General features: G+C 42.4%; 1 protein-coding gene across 3 annotated transcripts in view; it reads left to right on the top strand.

Moving 5' to 3' along the window:
• SYCP3 (synaptonemal complex protein 3) overlaps positions 1-19,257 on the top strand; it is a 187,870-nt gene that overhangs the window by 118,151 nt on the left and 50,462 nt on the right. For 2 of the 3 annotated variants that reach the window (XM_073545008.1, XM_073545009.1), the window contains exon 7: positions 18,402-18,500. In XM_073545008.1, coding sequence (XP_073401109.1) covers positions 18,402-18,500 — 99 coding nt within the window. The remainder of the gene's footprint in view (positions 1-18,401; positions 18,501-19,257) is intronic. The other variant, XM_073545010.1, reaches the window with a different exon arrangement.

Below are 19,257 nucleotides of genomic sequence, written 5' to 3' on the forward strand. Positions count from 1 at the left end.
CTGGAGCATGTATTGCATACCTCCTCCCATCTTGTACGGAAAGTGGAATCCTCCACTGGATATGATGGCATGATTCTAACCCTTAGACCTCGGGGTATAAGATTCTTTGCCAGATAACTCTCTAATGATGCCTTAGTCCACCACATCCTCGTCCTTTTCTTTAACAGGATTTTTATTGAACTCTTGAGGTCCGAGCTTTGCCCACCCTCTGCAGTGCTACTGGATCTACCATCTCCATTAAAAACAGTATCCATAGATGATAACCAGCATTGATCTCTAACTCTAGTATCCATAATGTCCTTAATATAGGACCGCATAGCCTCGTGCTCGGGTACAGATAAATTGAAGAGCCGACCCTTGGGAAATTTACACCCCGGGCTTAGTTCAATAGCACAGTCATAACTCCTATGAGGAGGCAAGGACGCAGACTCATTCTCACTAAATACATCATAAAAGTTCGCCAAATAGTCAGGAACATCATGCGACTGAGGAGAGGTGGAAAAAACCGGAGCCTCACTAAAGGCACACCGACAACCCCGACTCACCACAGACACAGACTTCCAATCCAAAACAGGATTATGAATTTGCAACCAGGGAAACCCCAGAACAACGGCATCATGCAGACCATGCAACACCAAAAATCTGCAATTTTCTTGATGGTCTGGGGCGACCCGCATGACCACCTGGGTCCAAAACTGAGGTTTATTTTTCGCCAAAGGAGTAGCATCAATCCCCCTCAAAGGGATAGGCGTCTGCAGAGGTGTCATCGGAAATCCACAACGTTTAGCAAAATCCAAGTCCATTAGGTTTAGCGCTGCTCCCGAATCCACAAAAGCCTTGGCGGAAAATGTGGATAGGGAGCAGATCAGAGTAATTGCCAGAAGAAACTTAGGTTGAACACCACCAACAGAAAACTTGTGTGCAAAGCGTTTCTCTCGTTTAGGACAAACAGAAATAATATGCGAGGCATCTCCACAGAAAAAACACAGCTTATTACGCCTTCTGAACTCCTGATGTTGCGCCTTAGACAAAACCCTATCACATTGCATAGGTTCAGACGTCTGTTCAACCGGTGGCAACACCTCTCGTGCAATCCTGCGTTCACGTAAACGCCGATTAACCTGAATGGCTAATGACATAGAATCGTCCAGACCAGAGGGAACAGGAAATCCCACCATAGTATCTTTTACGGCTTCTGACAAACCCTTCCGAAAGAGAGCAGCCAAGGCATTATCATTCCAGGTAGTAAGGACCTCCCACTTTCGGAACTTTTGACAGTACAACTCTGCAGAATCTCGACCCTGGTTTAATGCTAACAGGGTCTTTTCAGCCTGATCAATAGCATTAGGTTCGTCATACAACAACCCCAAAGCTTGAAAGAATGCATTCACATTAGTCAGAATAGGATCATCTGGTTTCAAAGAAAACGCCCAATCCTGGGGATCGCCACGCAGCAAAGAGATGACAATTTTAACCTGCTGCGCGGAGCTCCCTGACGAGTTAGGCTTCAAGGCAAAAAATAATTTACAATTATTTTTGAAACTCAAAAATTTAGATCGAACCCCCAAAAAATACATCAGGTGTAGGGATCTTTGGTTCAACAGCATGCGAACGAGCAAGGTAGGCGGAAATTCCCAGCACTTCCGCAGCGAGCTGCTCCACACGATCAGACAATTGCTTTATCTCCATTGAGAGAAAAAAAATTCCCCCTACGGCCTCAGAGATATAGAGGAAAGAATATACACACACTTTTTTTTTTTTTTTTTTCTTTTTTAAACACAATTCTTTCCTGCTATTGAGTACCCTAGGATCTGCGGTATGGCGGGTGATTCTGTTATGATTGAGTCACCGTAGGAGGCAAAAACAGAAATGCTAGCTAAGTCCAGAAAACCAGAGAAGTTGGCAGCTATCGGATTGCAGACCCCTGAACCTATCAACACAACTAGCAGTAGCCATGGGGGGTTCCTACGATGCCCTAGACCCCTCGATCACAGCCAGAGAATTAAATAGGCCTAAAGAAAGAAAGGGGAAATCTAAACTGCCCCAGAGCAGACCCCAAAGCAATAGGAAGCCCCCAACACATAATGACGGTGAAGCAAGATGAAAACACTAACACAGACAGAAAGATAGACTGAGCAAAGACGGGGCCCAAACTACCTAGATAGGAAAGGACAGGAAGGCTGCTGTCTGCAATCCGTGAAAAACCCTATGAAAATAAGAGCCAACAGACTGACAGTGAAAAAGGCCCTGAAGACGCTAGGCTTCAAAAAAGCTATGTCAGTACTCAGGAATATTCTGAAGACAGAGCAACCGGCAAAAGGAGATTCAGCTCATCCCAGCAGGGAATGGCAGAATCCAGAAAAACAAGGAAAACAAAATCAAAACATAAATGCAAACAGGCAAAGCAGAAAACTTAGCTTTAGGGAAGCAGGAATCAGACTGGTGTCCTAGAAGTCCACAGAGAACTCACCCGCAGGGCAGAAGGGCGTCGGCAGCCTTATATCCAGTCAGTGACTCCACTCAGCCAGTCATCCTCATTAGACTCAGGTGCCTGATAATCAGGCTCATTACCTTCCTTTACCGGAATAGGGAGTTCACCAGACCTCAGTGACAAAGGGGAAAATGAACTCACAACAGAGATGACTCTGTCCCTCGATGTTGTGAAACCTGCAATGAGAGGAAAAAAGAAAAACAATGCAACATAATGCAGAAATCAAGTACCATACTTGTAGTAAAACGTAGACCTTGAATAAAAAAATGAAAAATTAGTCCAATAGACAACCCATCTTCGGATTGGGGAAGCCGCAACATGCCAACTCTTCCACCAACCCAAAAAAAGAAGTTCCAGTCCACAAGGGTAAGTTAAAGTTCAGTTGGATGCTGATAATCCTGAGTCCTAGCACGATAGTAGAATGCGAGGGTATGCTCCCCGCTGTGGCAGAGTCCAGCGACAAAGCCAAGTTCATGTGACTCCTGCTCGAAGGAGCCAGCAGACGACGAACCTGAAATTCATGTCAGCAGGCACAATGACTGACCAGTTGGAAGGATGTCCAGGGTGATCAGATCCCAGCTTCCGTACTGGCACCTTTGACAAACAACTTGCCATTCAAGTTGGCTCGAGATCCTTCCTGGACTCTGGTCCTCTTTTCCCAAGTTCATTAACGTGTTCATCACAGGGTGATGCTAGGGAAGTGAACGTGTCTTGTTCGACATCCGACAGTGTGCTGAGGCTGAGTTGTGTGGGGAGAATGCTAGCACTATCAGTAAAAGACAGGCTGTTGCGAGAGGGGCTCTCACTCTGAGTACTGAAGTCTAGCATGTCTCCGGCTTGACCAGGCTTGTGATTGAGATAGGCGTCAAAACCTGGGAACTTAGCAGTTGCTTGCTGTGAATCCCTTGGCAACTCAGACTTTGCGGGAAGAGAAGGTGAGGGAGCTACCCAGCTGTTATAGTTGTTGTTGGTGGGTTTGATGCTCATGACCCGGATGATCACCTTGTCTTCCTCTGTAGGTAGCGAGTTGTTGTCCTTGGTTGAAGGATCGAGTGCTGTTGTCTCAAGGTTGTAGTCTCGAGGATAAAGCAGACTTGAATTGTCAGATGAAGGAAAACGATGAAGAAATACATCAGGATAAGACTTTGCCCACAAACAGCAACCTTGTACGCCTTCAGAGTCCGCCTGGATGGAGAAAGAAAAATGTTGTGAAGAAGAAACGGAGAGTGGTGGTCATGGGGGATTCCCTGTTGAGAGGAACAGAAGCCGCTATCTGCAGACCGGATATAACTTCAAGAGAAATGTGCTGTCTTCCAGGTGCAAAAATTAAAGATGTGTCTGACAGGATATCAGGACTCTTCAGACCTACAGATGACTACCCATTCCTGCTACTACATGTGGGAACAAATGACACCTCAAGAAACGACCTGGAAACCATCTGCAGAGACTTTGAAGTCTTAGGCAAGAAAGTGAAAGAACTGGGAGCGCAGGTGGTCTTCTCTTCCATCCTCCCAGTGGATGGCCATGGAACAAGGAGGTGGAATAGGATTCTGCAGGTGAACAACTGGCTACGTCGATGGTGCCGTCGGCAACGATTTGGATTTCTGGATCACGGAGTGAATTACCTTTACGATGGACTACTTGCTAGAGATGGGGTGCACCTTACGAAGACTGGAAAACATGTATTTGGAAGTCGCCTTGCTACACTTGTAAGGAGAGCTTTAAACTAGAACAACATGGGAAGGGAAGCAAAAGACCAGAAAAAGCCATACATCTGACAAATGCTATTGAGAACTCTGCTATTAGAAGTGGAAAGGAAGAACAAAGACAAAAGAATCTAATTAATAAAAATATTGGAGAAAGAGAAACCAATCACAAACTAAAATGTTTCTATACTAATGCACAAAGCATGGGCAACAAACAAGGAGAATTGGAACTACTAACACAGAAAAAGAAATATGATGTCATTGGAATCACTGAAACTTGGTGGGACAATACACATAATTGGAATACAAGGCTAGAAGGATACAACTTATTTGCAAGAAACAGACTTGATAAACGAGGAGGAGGTGTCGCATTGTATGTTAGAAACGCGTATATCTGCACAGAGATTGAAGCTTCAGAGACTGGGAGTTCTGTGGAAACTGTTTGGGTAAGAATACAAGGACTGAACAATGAAAAGGACACCATTGTAGGCATTTACTACAGGCCACCTGTGCAAACTGAAGATATGGATGACCTCTTTATGCATCAAATGGCCAAGTTCTCCAAAAAATATGACATAGTGGTCATGGGAGATTTCAACTATCCAGACATTTGTTGGGAATCTCTCTCAGGCAAAACTAACAGGTCAAGGAAATTCTTATCCTCTCTTGCTGACAACTTTATCTTCCAAAAGGTAGGGGAGAAAACAAGGGGAACTGCTACCTTGGATCTAATCCTTATAAACAGGGAGGAAATGGTTGAGGAGGTAAAAGTGGCTGGGACCCTTGGAGGTAGCGACCATGCTATTTTAGAATTTTGGATAACTAGAGGAGGAAGACCTGTGAAGACTCAGACGTCAAGGTTAGATTTCAGAAAGGCAGATTTTAAGGGATTCAGAAAGAGAATTGGAGGGATCCAATGGCTGGATATCCTTAAAGACAAAAATGTCCAGGAAGGATGGGAAATCTTGAAAAATGAAATTCTCAAAGCACAATTGTTAACAATTCCAAAAACAGGGAAGAATAGGAAGCATTTAAGGAAGCCAGGATGGATGAACACAGAACTTAAGCACATGCTAAAAAGGAAGAAAAAAATGTTTATAAAATGGAAAGAGGGAGGCATAGCTAAAGAAGAATATAATGCTGTCTGCAGAACCTGCAGGGCACAAATCAGATTAGCTAAAGCTGACAATGAATTGAGGCTTGCAAGAGATGTCAAAAGCAATAATAAAGGATTTTGGGGATATGTCAAAAGTAAAAGAAAAGTCAAAGATGCTATAGGATTTTTACAGGATGAAAATGATGAAATGGTAAGACAGGATGTTGAGAAGGCTGAACTTTTAAATTCCTATTTTGCATCTGTTTTCTCTCAGAAAGGAAATGTAACATCAAGTATTCTTCACTGTCCTATTAAGGGAATAGAAGAAACCGGGATATCTATAAACAGAAAGATAGTGAGGAAACACTTAGCTAACCTAAATGAATTCAAGTCTCCAGGTCCAGATGAATTACACCCCAGAGTACTTAAGGAGATAGCAGAAGAAATTTTTGAACCCCTCTCCATAATCTTTGAAAATTCTTGGAGAACAGGAGAAGTCCCAGAAGACTGGAGAAGAGCAAATGTTGTTCCTATCTTCAAAAAGGGGAAGAAGGTGGACCCAGGCAACTGTAGGCCGGTGAGTCTGACTTCTATACCAGGAAAGATCTTTGAACAAATTATTAAACAACATGTATGTCAGTACCTGGATAAAAATGAAGTGATTAAACAGAGTCAGCATGGGTTTGTAACTAATAAGTCATGTCAGACTAACTTAATTTCCTTCTATGACGGAATCACTGATTGGGTGGATCAAGGAAATGCTGTAGATATAGTATATCTTGACTTCAGCAAAGCATTTGACAAAGTATCTCATACAATCCTTATTGGAAAAATGACTAAGTATGGAATGGACAAGGCAACCGTTAGGTGGATTCATAACTGGCTTAGTGATCGGACCCAAAGAGTGGTCGTAAATGGCTGCACATCCAGTTGGAAGAATGTCTCAAGTGGGGTACCACAGGGCTCTGTCCTGGGCCCTGTATTGTTCAACATCTTTATCAACGATTTAGATGAAGGAATTGAGGGTAAACTGATTAAATTTGCTGATGACACAAAGCTAGGAGGGATAGCTAATACTAGAGAAGAGAGAGAGAGGATTCAAAAAGATATAAATAAACTGGAGAAGTGGGCAGCAACTAACAGAATGGTTTTTAACAGGGAAAAATGCAAAGTACTACATCTGGGCAATAAAAATGAAAAGAGCATATACAGAATGGGAGGAATAGGTCTAAGCAACAGCACATGTGAAAAAGACTTGGGTATACTAATAGATCACAGACTGAATATGAGTCAACAGTGTGATGCAGCAGCAAAAAAGGCAAATGCAATTCTAGGATGTATTAACAGAAGCATACAGTCTAGATCACGTGAAGTCATTATTTCCCTCTACTCCTCTTTGGTCAGACCTCATCTGGAATATTGTGTCCAGTTTTGGGCACCACATTTTAAAAAAGATGGTTGTTGTTGACATTTTGTGACATTTGACTTCTTCATCCAGTAATGACGTGGGTCTGGCAGGGGGGACAAGTCATGGTGATCTGAAGTGAAAAGCGTTTTGTAAGAGGAGATGTTGCTTGGATCCTGTTTCTGGTTGCTACAGACATTGCCGATGATAACCCAGCCTAGCTCGAGGTTCTGGGTGTATGGTTCATTGAGTAGTCCGTGGATTTGTTGACGCATCTTGTGTAGTTGTTTAATGTCTCTGCCGAGAAGAATTAGGATGTCTGCCTTGTCATCCAGGGGTGGCATCTCTTTGGCTATCATTCTGAGATGAGAATGCTGAAGAGCGACTTCTGGCGTTGGGATTTCTTCCTTGTTGAATGGAATTTGGTTACACTCAACAAGCATGGGTAGTGGTATCTCCATGGCGTCCTTCTCAAGAGAAGTTATTAGGAGGCCACCGGGCCTTCTTCCAGAGGTTTTTATAACGCCACTGCAGGTGCCCAAAGTGTAAGGATAGACGTCTCCTTTTAAGGCAAAGAGTTCTGACTTGAACAGTGATTTGTTGCTCTGGTCGTCAAGACTAACGTACACCTTGACTGCCTTCTCTGGATGACCCTTGGGATACACCCTTGCCAGGCAAATCTTCATGCAGGACTTGTCTCGAAGACCTTCTCTGAAGACTTCGGTGCATGAGGATGATACCGCAACTTGGCTTGTTGCTTGGACTGAACTCTCCCCGCCATGGCTTCTGGTGGGAGGTGTAGACGCAGAGTCAGGCTGTGATGGATGGAGCGCTTGTACATGGTCTTCTCTGTCGCACTCTAGACACTTGATGGCGATGACACAGTCCTTCGCAAGATGTTCGATAGAGATGCAGCACCTGAAGCATACTCCAAACTTCTTCAAGAGCTCCTTTCATTCTTGAAGGGGTTTCTTCCTGAAGCTGATGCACTTCTTTAGGGGATGTGGCAATTTGTGAATTGGACACTGACGGTTCGGATTTTCAACCTTCTCACCTTCATTGACTTTGTCTGGCGCTGATGTCGGTGTAGGCAGAACTTCTGTCTTTTTTGCAGACACCGGACCACTGCGGTTGCTGTCGTGAGAGCACGAACTCCCGTACTTAGGGGATGATGCAGAGCTGATGGGTTCTTCACAGCAGAAGTTGGGGTCGGTTTTTTCACGCTGAAATCTCCTTGATGAAGTCACAGAAATTGGAAAATGGAGGAAAAGGGACTTGGTATTGTCTTTTGAAGTTTGACCCTCGTATAGTCCACCTTTCTTGTATGTTATAGGGTAACTTGGCAACTATGGGTTTCACCCCACGAGCGGTGTCCAGGTAGCTGAGGCTAGGTAGGTGCTTGTCTGCCTTGGCTAACTGGAGCTCTAACAGCAGGTCACTGAGCTCTAAGAATTTTGAACTGTCCTTGCCGGATATTTTGGGGAAATCCTTTAGTCGCTTGAACAATGCATTCTCTATGGCTTCAGGACTGCCAAAGCTACGTTCTAGTCTTTCCCATGCAGCCATGAGACCAGCTGCTGGATTACTGATGTGGATGGATCTGAGCCTCTTGACCAGCTCCATGGGTTGAAGTCCGAGCCACCTGATTAGCAGATCCAGCTCTTCAGCAGCAGTGATGCCAAGGTCACTATTTGCGGCTTTAAAGGCACATTTCCAACCTCTATAGTTCTCTGGTTGATCATTGAACCTTGTCTGACCGGTCTTAGTAAGTTCACGGCGAACCATGTACCTTGCAAAGTCAGACATGTCGGTTTTCTCTGACTTTGGGAAGACAATTGCTGGCTGAGTAGCGCTGTTTATATTGTCTGTAGCTTCTTGACTTAGAAACGTAGGATAGTATGGTGCGGCATAAGCATTTAGTGCAGTAACTGGTTTACTGAGAATAGTTTCTACCATAGATGAGACTGGAGCTGTATGGCTTTGCTGGGGTGTAAGATCTGGCTGAGTATTGAAGCATGACGGAGGTTCGGGTTTGTGTTTGTGGCACATTGGACTGACCTTGAAAGCTGGGAGCTGCAAGCGGATCGATATCTTGATGCTTTGGAGAGGGATTGGTACTGATGGGAATGTTGATGGTGGTCAGAGGTTTCCCGGCTTGGCTCAGCACATAGTCTCTTGTGCGCTTAAGTAAGTCTTCTGTGTTGAATTCGCACAAATTGAGGCTGTCTCCTCGGCTCCCAGCTAGGGCTTGCTGGAAGACGTTTAGCTTTGCCATGGCTGCTGCATGTTCGTTTTCCTTCTGCAGGGCTTCTAATTCCGCCTTCTGGCGTGCAGATTCAGCTTCCATTTCTACTTTCTTGCGTGCACATTCAGCGTCTCTCTCTGCATTCTTGCGTGCAGATTCCATTTTTCTCTCTGCCTTCCTTTGGGTGAAAACGGCTTGCACTTTTGTAGATTCTGCCTTGGCGCGTGCTCCTACGAATTGCTCACTGAGGGTTGAGTACCTACAGTTGTGGCCAAAAGTATTGACACCCTTGCAATTTTGTCAGATAATACTCAGTTTCTTCCTGAAAATGATTGCAAACACAAATTCTTTGGTATTATCTTCATTTAATTTGTCTTAAATGAAAAAACACAAAAAGAATTGTCCTAAAGCCAAATTGGATATAATTCCACACCAAACATAAAAAAGAGGGTGGACAAAAGTATTGGCACTGTCCAAAAAATCATGTGATGCTTCTCTAATTTGTGTAATTAACAGCACCTGTAACTTACCTGTGGCACCTAACAGGTGTTGGCAATAACTAAATCACACTTGCAGCCAGTTGACATGGATTAAAGTTGACTCAACCTCTGTCCTGTGTCCTTGTGTGTACCACATTGAGCATGGAGAAAAGAAAGAAGACCAAAGAGCTGTCTGAGGACTTGAGAAACCAAATTGTGAGGAAGCATGAGCAATCTCAAGGCTACAAGTCCATCTCCAAAGACCTGAATGTTCCTGTGTCTACCGTGCGCAGTGTCATCAAGAAGTTTAAAGCCCATGGCACTGTGGCTAACCTCCCTAGATGTGGACGGAAAAGAAAAATTGACAAGAGATTTCAACGCAAGATTGTGCGGATGTTGGATAAAAAACCTTGACTAACATCCAAACAAGTTCAAGCTGCCCTGCAGTCCGAGGGTACAACAGTGTCAACCCGTACTATCCGTCGGCGTCTGAATGAAAAGGTACTGTATGGTAGGAGACCCAGGAAGATCCCACTTCTTACCCCGAGACATAAAAAAAGCCAGGCTGGAGTTTGCCAAAACTTACCTGAAAAGCCTAAAACGTTTTGGAAGAATGTTCTCTGGTCAGATGAGACAAAAGTAGAGCTTTTTGGGCAAAGGCATCAACATAGAGTTTACAGCAGAAAAAAAGAGGCATTCAAAGCAGGGCTGTGGAGTCGGTAAGCCACAGTTGCGACTCCGACTCCTGGACTTTATCAGGCTCCGACTCTGGCTCCGACTTCGACTCCTTCATAAATGGCCAATTCATAACAACAAATTTACTGTTGTAAAATATTAAACATCGTGCTTATTCAGTTTCTCACCATCATATAAGTAATCAGACCACTTAGAGCCAAAACTACATTTATTAGAATACAATTAGAATATAGCAAACAACTTTTATAAACTTTTCTAAACTGTAAGTAAATATGCAATAAACACTTTTATGCAGTTAATAAGAAGAAATCTATAAATTTGTCCTCAGAAAAAGTATTGCCTCTGTCAGATCCTCCTTCATGGATGCCCTCAAATCTGATCTAATTATTTTGAGAGCAGAGAACAACCTCTCTACACTAACTTGTGTTGGTGGCAAAGCAGTAACCACTCGGGCAACATCTCTGACAATGTCAGGATACAGAGGAATCGCTTGTTGCACTGTTATTTTTGATGAACGGTCAAATTTCTCAATTTCTTTTAGTGCACATGAAAAATTCTGCTGAAATGTACTGGCTGTGTTCCTTGATGGGGATGACTCTTCTACTATGCGGGAACGCTTTGCACGGTCCTTGTGATCCAAATATTTTTCGAAATTAAATTCTTTATCAGTTGATGATGAGGGTGAAGATGTGGCAGGACGACCAAATTCTTCTTGTTCCTCCTGACTGTTCTGCAACCCTTTCATCCTTACTGCTATTTCAAACAGAGCTTCTTTTCCTTTACTTAGCTGTTGATCATCTAGAAGAATCCGATGCATTGGGTCTACATAAACAGCTGCCAAAAGAATGTTATTTTGTAATAGTAGCTCCTCTCTCCGTTTCATTGATGTAGCAATGCCACTTGCAATTAACCCTCCTCTTTGGGACAGGCGAAACATCAGGTTCTTCCACTCCTTTAAGAAAATACCTGGAGTTAAGTCCTCTGCTTGTAATTTTTTAGTCACTGTAAATGGGTGCTCTAGCAATTTTTCCAGCTCAGTCACCTGCTTCCACTGACTTTCATTTAGCGTCAGTTGAGGGTTAGCCATGTCTACAAGAAAGGTTTTCAGTTCAACCAAGCGCTGAATCATTAAGTAAGTGCTGCCCCATCGTGTGGCTTGATCAATAATTGCCCCTTTTCCAGCACATCTCTTCAAAATTGAGTCAACTTTAGGGGTTCTGGCAACAGTAGCCAATTTTCTCACCTTGCCAATCAGTGCAGCATGTCCTTCTTGCAGACTGTCTCTTATAGCCAGCTGTAGCGTATGCACAACACAGCGCATGTGATGAATGAAAGAACATATTGACACAGTTTCAACAAGATCATCTAAACCAGGGGTCCCCAACCGCCGGTCCACGGCCCAGCACCGGGCCGCTGCAGTGCCCTTTCCGGTCCACGGACACAAGGGGAGCCAGGGGCGGTCAGTGGCGTAGCGGGGGCTGGGGCGGCACGCAGCAGTTCTTAGCGGCGGCCAGGGAGCGATCCAAGCAGCTCCGCTGCCTGCAAGAGGGAATAGCAGGAGCGGAGCTGCACGGACCCGTCCAGCTTCCTGCCCGCTGCCCGCGCTTCCTGTCTCTGACTGACACAGAGAGGAGAGTGCGGCCGCTGTGTCAGAACGAGGAAGCGCGGGCGGCGTGCAGGTGAGAGGAGAGAGGTGGTGTCTGTGTGTATGTATAATGTGTGTCTGTGTGTGTGTGTGTGTGTGTGTTGGTCTGTGTTTGTGTAGCCTGGCCCTGGAGGAGATGGGGACATGAGGAGAAGGCCATGAGGGGAGTGATGGAGAGACGGCAGTGATGGGGAGAGGGGAGTGATGGGGTGAAGGCAATGATGGGGAGAAGGGAGTGATGGGGTGAAGGCAATGATGGGGAGACAGCAGTGATGGGGTGAAGGCAATGATGGGGAGATGGCAGTGATGGGGAGAGGGGAGTGATGGGTTGAAGGCCATGATGGAGAGACGTCAGTGATGGGGAGAAGGCAATGATGGGGAGAAGGGAGTGATGGGGAGACGGCAGTGATGGGGAGAAGGGAGTGATGGGGTGAAGGCAATGATGGGGAGAAGGGAGAGATGGGGAGACGGCAGTGATGGGGAGAAGGGAGTGATGGGGTGAAGGCAATGATGGGGAGAAGGGAGTGATGGGGAGACGGCAGTGATGGGGAGAAGGGAGTGATGGGGTGAAGGCAATGATGGGGAGAAGGGGGTGATGGAGCACTTATTCAAAACCTATGGTGAGTTGAGTCACATTATAAATGTTATTTAATTATAAGTATGCACTGCTACACTACAACCGTGTCCATAGCCCCGCCCCCTTATGACCAAAGCCCTGCCCCTGCCACACCTCCATCCCCGCCCTGCCAGGCCATGGATGAATGGTCTTGCTTGAAACCGGTCCCTGGTGCAAAAAAGGTTGGGGACCACTGATCTAAACTATCATGTTGCTGTTCATCTGAAGCAACTTCAGTTTGCTCCTCAGTTACAATACTGTGTTCCTCTATTTCAAACATTTCTGTGTCTGTGGACCCAGAATGTTCTTCTAGCTGCTGGTCACCATCATTACTCTCATTCATTAGCTTAATAGTACTTATCATATTTGAAGCATTGTCAGTTACGACAGAAAGAACTTGCTCTTTTTTAAGTTCATAGTCTTGCAGAACCTTTTCCACCAAGACCTGGAGAAACTCACTGGTGTGATGAGCTTTGGTGTCTTTTACTGCCAATGTCTTGGTAACTATTTCATTTTTGTCACAAACAAACCGGACATTGATGGCAAAATAGGTCACTCTGTGACGTGTGCAGGCATCCATTTTAAGAAACATAAAACGTCCCTTGAGAGTTTTTTTAAGTTCTTCCTTTTGTTTAAAAGCTTCTTCGATTACTAATTTTCTAATACGCTCTCTCTCCAGAGAAACACCAAGCTTGTGGGCCATTTCCCCATTCAGACACATAAAAGCTGGTCGTGAAAATAATGAAATAGGCACACTATCCTTTACAAGCTCTATGATCTGTTTTTTAAATGTATCTACTGTCATTGTCACAGTAACTTTGTCACTGACAAAATATCTTGCAACTGATGGCTGCAAAGTTCTCTGCTCCTTTGTTTGGCTGGAAGAGCTGGGCACTGGTTCATTGGTTTGGATGCAGTCTTTCTCATCCACTGCTTTCAGTACTTCTGGATGAAAGCGCTGTAAATGTCTCTTTAGATTAGAAGCTCTGGTAGGAGCATTTTTATCTTTGCCTGAATATGCATTCATCTTGGCTTCACAGCATTTGTTTTCGTCTGGATCATTTGTCATACACTGACAGACATAATGTTTTCTATCTTGAGTGATGGTGAAATGTTCAAATACAGCTGATTTAATGTGATGCTTCTTTGACATTCTCAGGTTTTTAATTCTGCATTCACAATCCAAATGACAATTGTTTTTCCTAAAAACAATTGTACAAAATTATTGCCAGGTCGTACAACTGATATAGTGGTCAGTAATACTGTTATTATTCCTCATGTACTCACAGTTAACTGATGCAAAGTTTGTTGAAAGGATAATACTTCTTACAGTCTTCCTCTTCTGAGTAGCAGGCAGCTGTGAGATGCTTGGAAGACGCACACCTAGTATGATCTAGTCTAGAGGAGGAGCTTTACTACTAAGAATTTGCAACACATATTCACTTTCAGTTTCATACATTGTAAGTAGGGGGGTTGGGGCAGCATGAGGTTAACCAAGTATAAGATTAGATAAGGGCAGTGGAGAACAGTGACACACAAGAAGTAAGAAATGTCTCTATCTCCAGCAGAACTGCTTATCACTGTTGTTCATAGTTTGATAGAACATATATATTTGAGTAACATTTATAAAATTCATATGAAAGTTCAATTATGAAATATTAATACATTTTTTTTAAAGCTGGAGTCGGAGTCTCGGTACATTTCTACCGACTCCGACTCCAACCAAAACTAACTCCGACTCCACGACTCCGACTCCACAGCCCTGATTCAAAGAAAAGAACATGGTCCCTACAGTCACACATGGCGGAGGTTCCCTGATGTTTTGGGGTTGCTTTGCTGCCTCTGGCACTGGACTGCTTGACCGTGTGCATGGCATTATGAAGTCAGAAGACTACCAACAAATTTTGCAGCATAATGTAGGGCCCAGTGTGAGAAAGCTGGGTCTCCCTCAGAGGTCATGGGTCTTCCAGCAGGACAATGACCCAAAACACTTCAAAAAGCACTAGAAAATGGTTTGAGAGAAAGCACTGGAGACTTCTAAGGTGGCCAGCAATGAGTCCAGACCTGAATCCCATAGAATACCTGTGGAGAGATCTAAAAATGGCAGTTTGGAGGAGGCACCCTTCAAATATCAGGGACCTGGAGCAATTTGCCAAAGAAGAATGGTCTAAAATTCCAGCAGAGCATTGTAAGAAACTCATTGATGGTTACCAGAAGCGGTTGGTTGCAGTTATTTTGGCTAAAGGTTGTGCAACCAAGTATTAGGCTGAGGGTGCCAATACTTTTGTATGGCCCATTTTTGGAGTTTTGTGTGAAATGATCAATGTTTTACTTTTTGCTTCATTCTCTTTTGTGTTTTTTTTCATTTAAGACAAATTAAATGAAGATAATAATACCAAAGAATTTGTGTTTGCAATCATTTTCAGGAAGAAACTGAGTATTATCTGACAGAATTGCAGGGGTGTCAATACTTTTGGCCACAACTGTAGATGAGCCTTGACTTGACTGAGTGCTTTGAGCTCCTAGCAGACCTGCATCTGTGCGATGGAGCTTCTAACATCTGTGCGATTTTTGCTTCTGTATTGTTCACAATGTCACGCACGGTGCAGTCTCGTTCGCATTGAGCTGTTGGAAGTCCTGGATTTCCTTTAAAGACTCTTGCATATTTAATTTCAGCAGAGTAGAGATGGATTTTTTACAAGTGTCTTTATAAGACTGGTATACAGAGTACAATTGTTCAAGGGCTCCCTCTGGTGGTAACTCGTGAGAGCTGGGCACAGTTAAGACAGTAGCTTGGTCTAGTACTCTTTTCCATAGAGAAGCTGTATGGTGTAGCAGTTTACCTTTGGTGGATTCTAGGTTCTCTTTGACCTTCCATGTAGGATTGGTTGATCGTTTGGATATTTCACTGCAAACTGAGAAGTTTGGTTTCCATTTCTTGCTGCTGCAGGACTAGCAGTTAAAGGGTTCTTTTAACCTGGGACATAGTGACAGGAGTGCAAGGGTGGGGGCTGGCCTGCTCCTGGTTGTCAAGGAGACCAATACAAAGTTGCAACTAGTTGAACTGGACAGCACAGAATGTGATACAAGTCTATGTAAACTGCAGCTTCTCAATAGCTTATAAATGGATCCTTTCTCTGGATTACAGGCTGTCAACTGTTCTTAGTAACAGGTTAAATCTCTCACTGTGCAATTTTATGAGGTGAAGAGCAAAGAGAATGTCTGCAGCCATGTAAGCTGCTGTTGTTGTGGCTTTACATTAGGGTTATAAATGATCCTGTTCTTGGATTAGAGCTGTATACTATTTCTTGTCACAGCTACCCCTTTTTACTTTTCTGACTCTTCCTGCTGGTGAGAAATCCCAAGTGTTCTATCAGCTTCTTAGATAATTGTATAACTTGTACTTACACCACACCACCAGGCGTCCTCAGTTAGTTTTAACTCCACTGGCAATTCAACTATAGAAAGACCAGGAGAAACGATGCTGTTTTCTTCCAAAATCTTGTATTAGTTTACAATGGACAGTAGGTGAAAAAAGGGGTATTCTGTACAGGGGAGTACACATGCGTTTTGAGTAATGGCTGCTGTATGCTAAACTGAAGAAGAAGGGAGGAGCAACCTAATACAGAGCTCAACTACAGGAGGGACATAGGCAGGGCTGTGGAGTCGGTAAGCCACAGTTGCGACTCCGACTCCTGGATTTTATCAGGCTCCGACTCCGGCTCCGACTCCTTCATAAATGGCCAATTCATAACAACAAATTTACTGTTGTAAAATATTAAACATCGTGCTTATTCAGTTTCTCACCATCATATAAGTAATCAGACCACTTAGAGCAAAAACTACATTTATTAGAATACAATTAGAATATAGCAAATAACTTTTATAAACTTTTATAAACTGTAAGTAAATATGCAATAAACACTTTTATGCAGTTAATAAGAAGAAAAGCTTCTTTGATTACTAATTTTCTAATACTCTCTCTCTCCAGAGAAACACCAAGCTTGCGGGCCATTTCCCCATTCAGACACATAAAAGCTGGTCGTGAAAATAATGAAATAGGCACACTATCCTTTACAACAAGCTCTATGATTTTTTTTAAATGTATCTACTGTCATTGTCACAGTAACTTTGTCACTGACAAAATATCTTGCAACTGATGGCTGCAAAGTTCTCTGCTCCTTTGTTTGGCTGGAAGAGCTGGGCACTGGTTCATTGGTTTGGATGCAGTCTTTCTCATCCACTGCTTTCAGTACTTCTGGATGAAAGCGCTGTAAATGTCTCTTTAGATTAGAAGCTCTGGTAGGAGCATTTTTATCTTTGCCTGAATATGCATTCATCTTGGCTTCACAGCATTTGTTTTCGTCTGGATCATTTGTCATACACTGACAGACATAATGTTTTCTATCTTGAGTGATGGTGAAATGTTCAAATACAGCTGATTTAATGTGATGCTTCTTTGACATTCTCAGGTTTTTAATTCTGCATTCACAATCCAAATGACAATTGTTTTTCCTAAAAACAATTGTACAAAATTATTGCCAGGTCGTACAACTGATATAGTGGTCAGTAATACTGTTATTATTCCTCATGTACTCACAGTTAACTGATGCAAAGTTTGTTGAACGGATAATACTTCTTACAGTCTTCCTCTTCTGAGTAGCAGGCAGCTGTGAGATGCTTGGAAGACGCACACCTAGTATGATCTAGTCTAGAGGAGGAGCTTTACTACTAAGAATTTGCAACACATTTTCACTTTCAGTTTCATACATTGTAAGTAGGGGGGTTGGGGCAGCATGAGGTTAACCAAGTATAAGATTAGATAGGGGCAGTGGAGAACAGTGACACACAAGAAGTAAGAAATGTCTCTATCTCCAGCAGAACTGCTTATCACTGTTGTTCATAGTTTGATAGAACATATATATTTGAGTAACATTTATAAAATTCATATGAAAGTTCAATTATGAAATATTAATACATTTTTTTTAAAGCTGGAGTTGGAGTCGGTACATTTCTACCAACTCCGACTCCAACCAAAACTAACTCCGACTCCACAGCCCTGGACATAGGGACAATTTTCACATAGTCTAATTCTACCTAGCAGCAACCGGGAATTTTGCTGATTGGATGAAGAACTAAACACAGAGAAATATACATTACAGGTTGTTCCCATTCGTGGGACACAATATGGTTCATGAACTTTGCACAAAGTCAAAAATGGTCTTTATTTTTGTTTGTTACAGTTTTTGCAACCTTTTAGCATGAAGAGTCATGTGTTGCAAAACTTGTGCAAAAGTTTTTGGTGTAGATAAAATTATTGTGGTTGGGATTGGAATACGTTTGTGCAAAAAATTTTCCAAATTTTCAAAAAGGTGCAAATGAGGAATCAGGTGAAAACATCTGGAAATTAAGTGCCATGGACACAGTGAACTTTTTTCTTTCCCCATCATGTTACATGGTTATATTATCCATGTTTATTAATGTATAAATGGTTATTTTCAGGCTATTGTGGCAGCTTGAGACATGTAATTTTGTTATATAGTTGTATTTCCATCTATAGTAATTAATACTTCAGATTTGATTATTATACTTATACAGTAATGAACTATATCACTATTATTATGGTTTATTTTTACATATGTCTCTTGTTAGATGTATACCCATATTCCAGCTACTACTTATAAATGAATATAATTATCGACTAATATACAATATATATGGTACTATACTTATACACATATATACTTATACAACATATATCTTATGTTGTCATAAGATTTATATATGGATAATTCTTTATTATATAGATATATTGCCACTTTCTTTGAAATTTTTATCCAATGTTTACATTAATTTTAGCATAAAATGTTTTTTGGAATTATGCGATTGTCTTACCATTGTTCCATGCACACAAAGATCATACTGAATGTAAAATATTAGAATGTAAAAATTAAAATATAAATATGCGCATCTGAACTTAGGTTCACATAACCTAAAAGCTTTATTTCCTTTCACAAACTAGAATATGTTCCGTCAGCAACAAAAACTTTTTCAACAGGCCAGAATAGTTCAGAACCAGAGATTAAAAGCAATCAAGCAACTCTATGAACAGTTCTTAAAGGTAATTTCCAATTGTATTGTTTATTAGACATTATGCCATATTGAAAATTAATAATTTGATATTTGAAAGTATTTACAATACATCACATTTTGAATATCATTCAATATTATATCCCTATATCTTCTATTAAAGGGTAGGACCAAAAAGGGCAATATCTAATCATTTTTCTAATATGCTTTAATTTCATTTCTGCCCACTCATTCTCTGCTTAAGTAGTACAGTACAATGACCGTGTGCTCTCTTTCCAGCTTGTCACATTTGATAGAGCTGGTGAGAGAGCGCATTGTCACCTTGTAATGAGAAGAACAGTGCACAATGACACGACCTTACTAATACAGGAAAGATATATATCTTCGTACCGTGTTAGCCAGTAGATAGAAAAATATTTAGAATTGAGAGTCCTTTTAATGGCTAACTGAAGAGATGGTAACAAATTGCAAGCTTTCAAGACTACTGTGCTGTCTTGTGTATAAATATGTGATTCTTCAGATGTTGTATTAGTCTAGCCTGATGATGAGACGTGAGTAGTCTCAAAAGCTTGCAATTTGTTACCATCTTTTCAGTTAGCCATTAAAAGCTATCAACCACTGAGGACTCTCAATTCTAAATATTTTTCTATGACCTTACTGAGCATCCATTGGAATTGACATCGGACGTCTGCTTCAGTAGAGTACTCACTAGCCCAGCCCCTGAAATGGAGGTCACTGATGACACTTCATTTTCAGGAGGGGGCCGAGGCTGTGGCAGTGACCGCAGC

The sequence above is a fragment of the Dendrobates tinctorius genome, unplaced genomic scaffold, assembly GCF_039654945.1.
Source record: "Dendrobates tinctorius isolate UK_male_01 unplaced genomic scaffold, ASM3965494v1 ptg000139l, whole genome shotgun sequence".
NCBI lineage: Eukaryota > Metazoa > Chordata > Amphibia > Anura > Dendrobatidae > Dendrobates > Dendrobates tinctorius.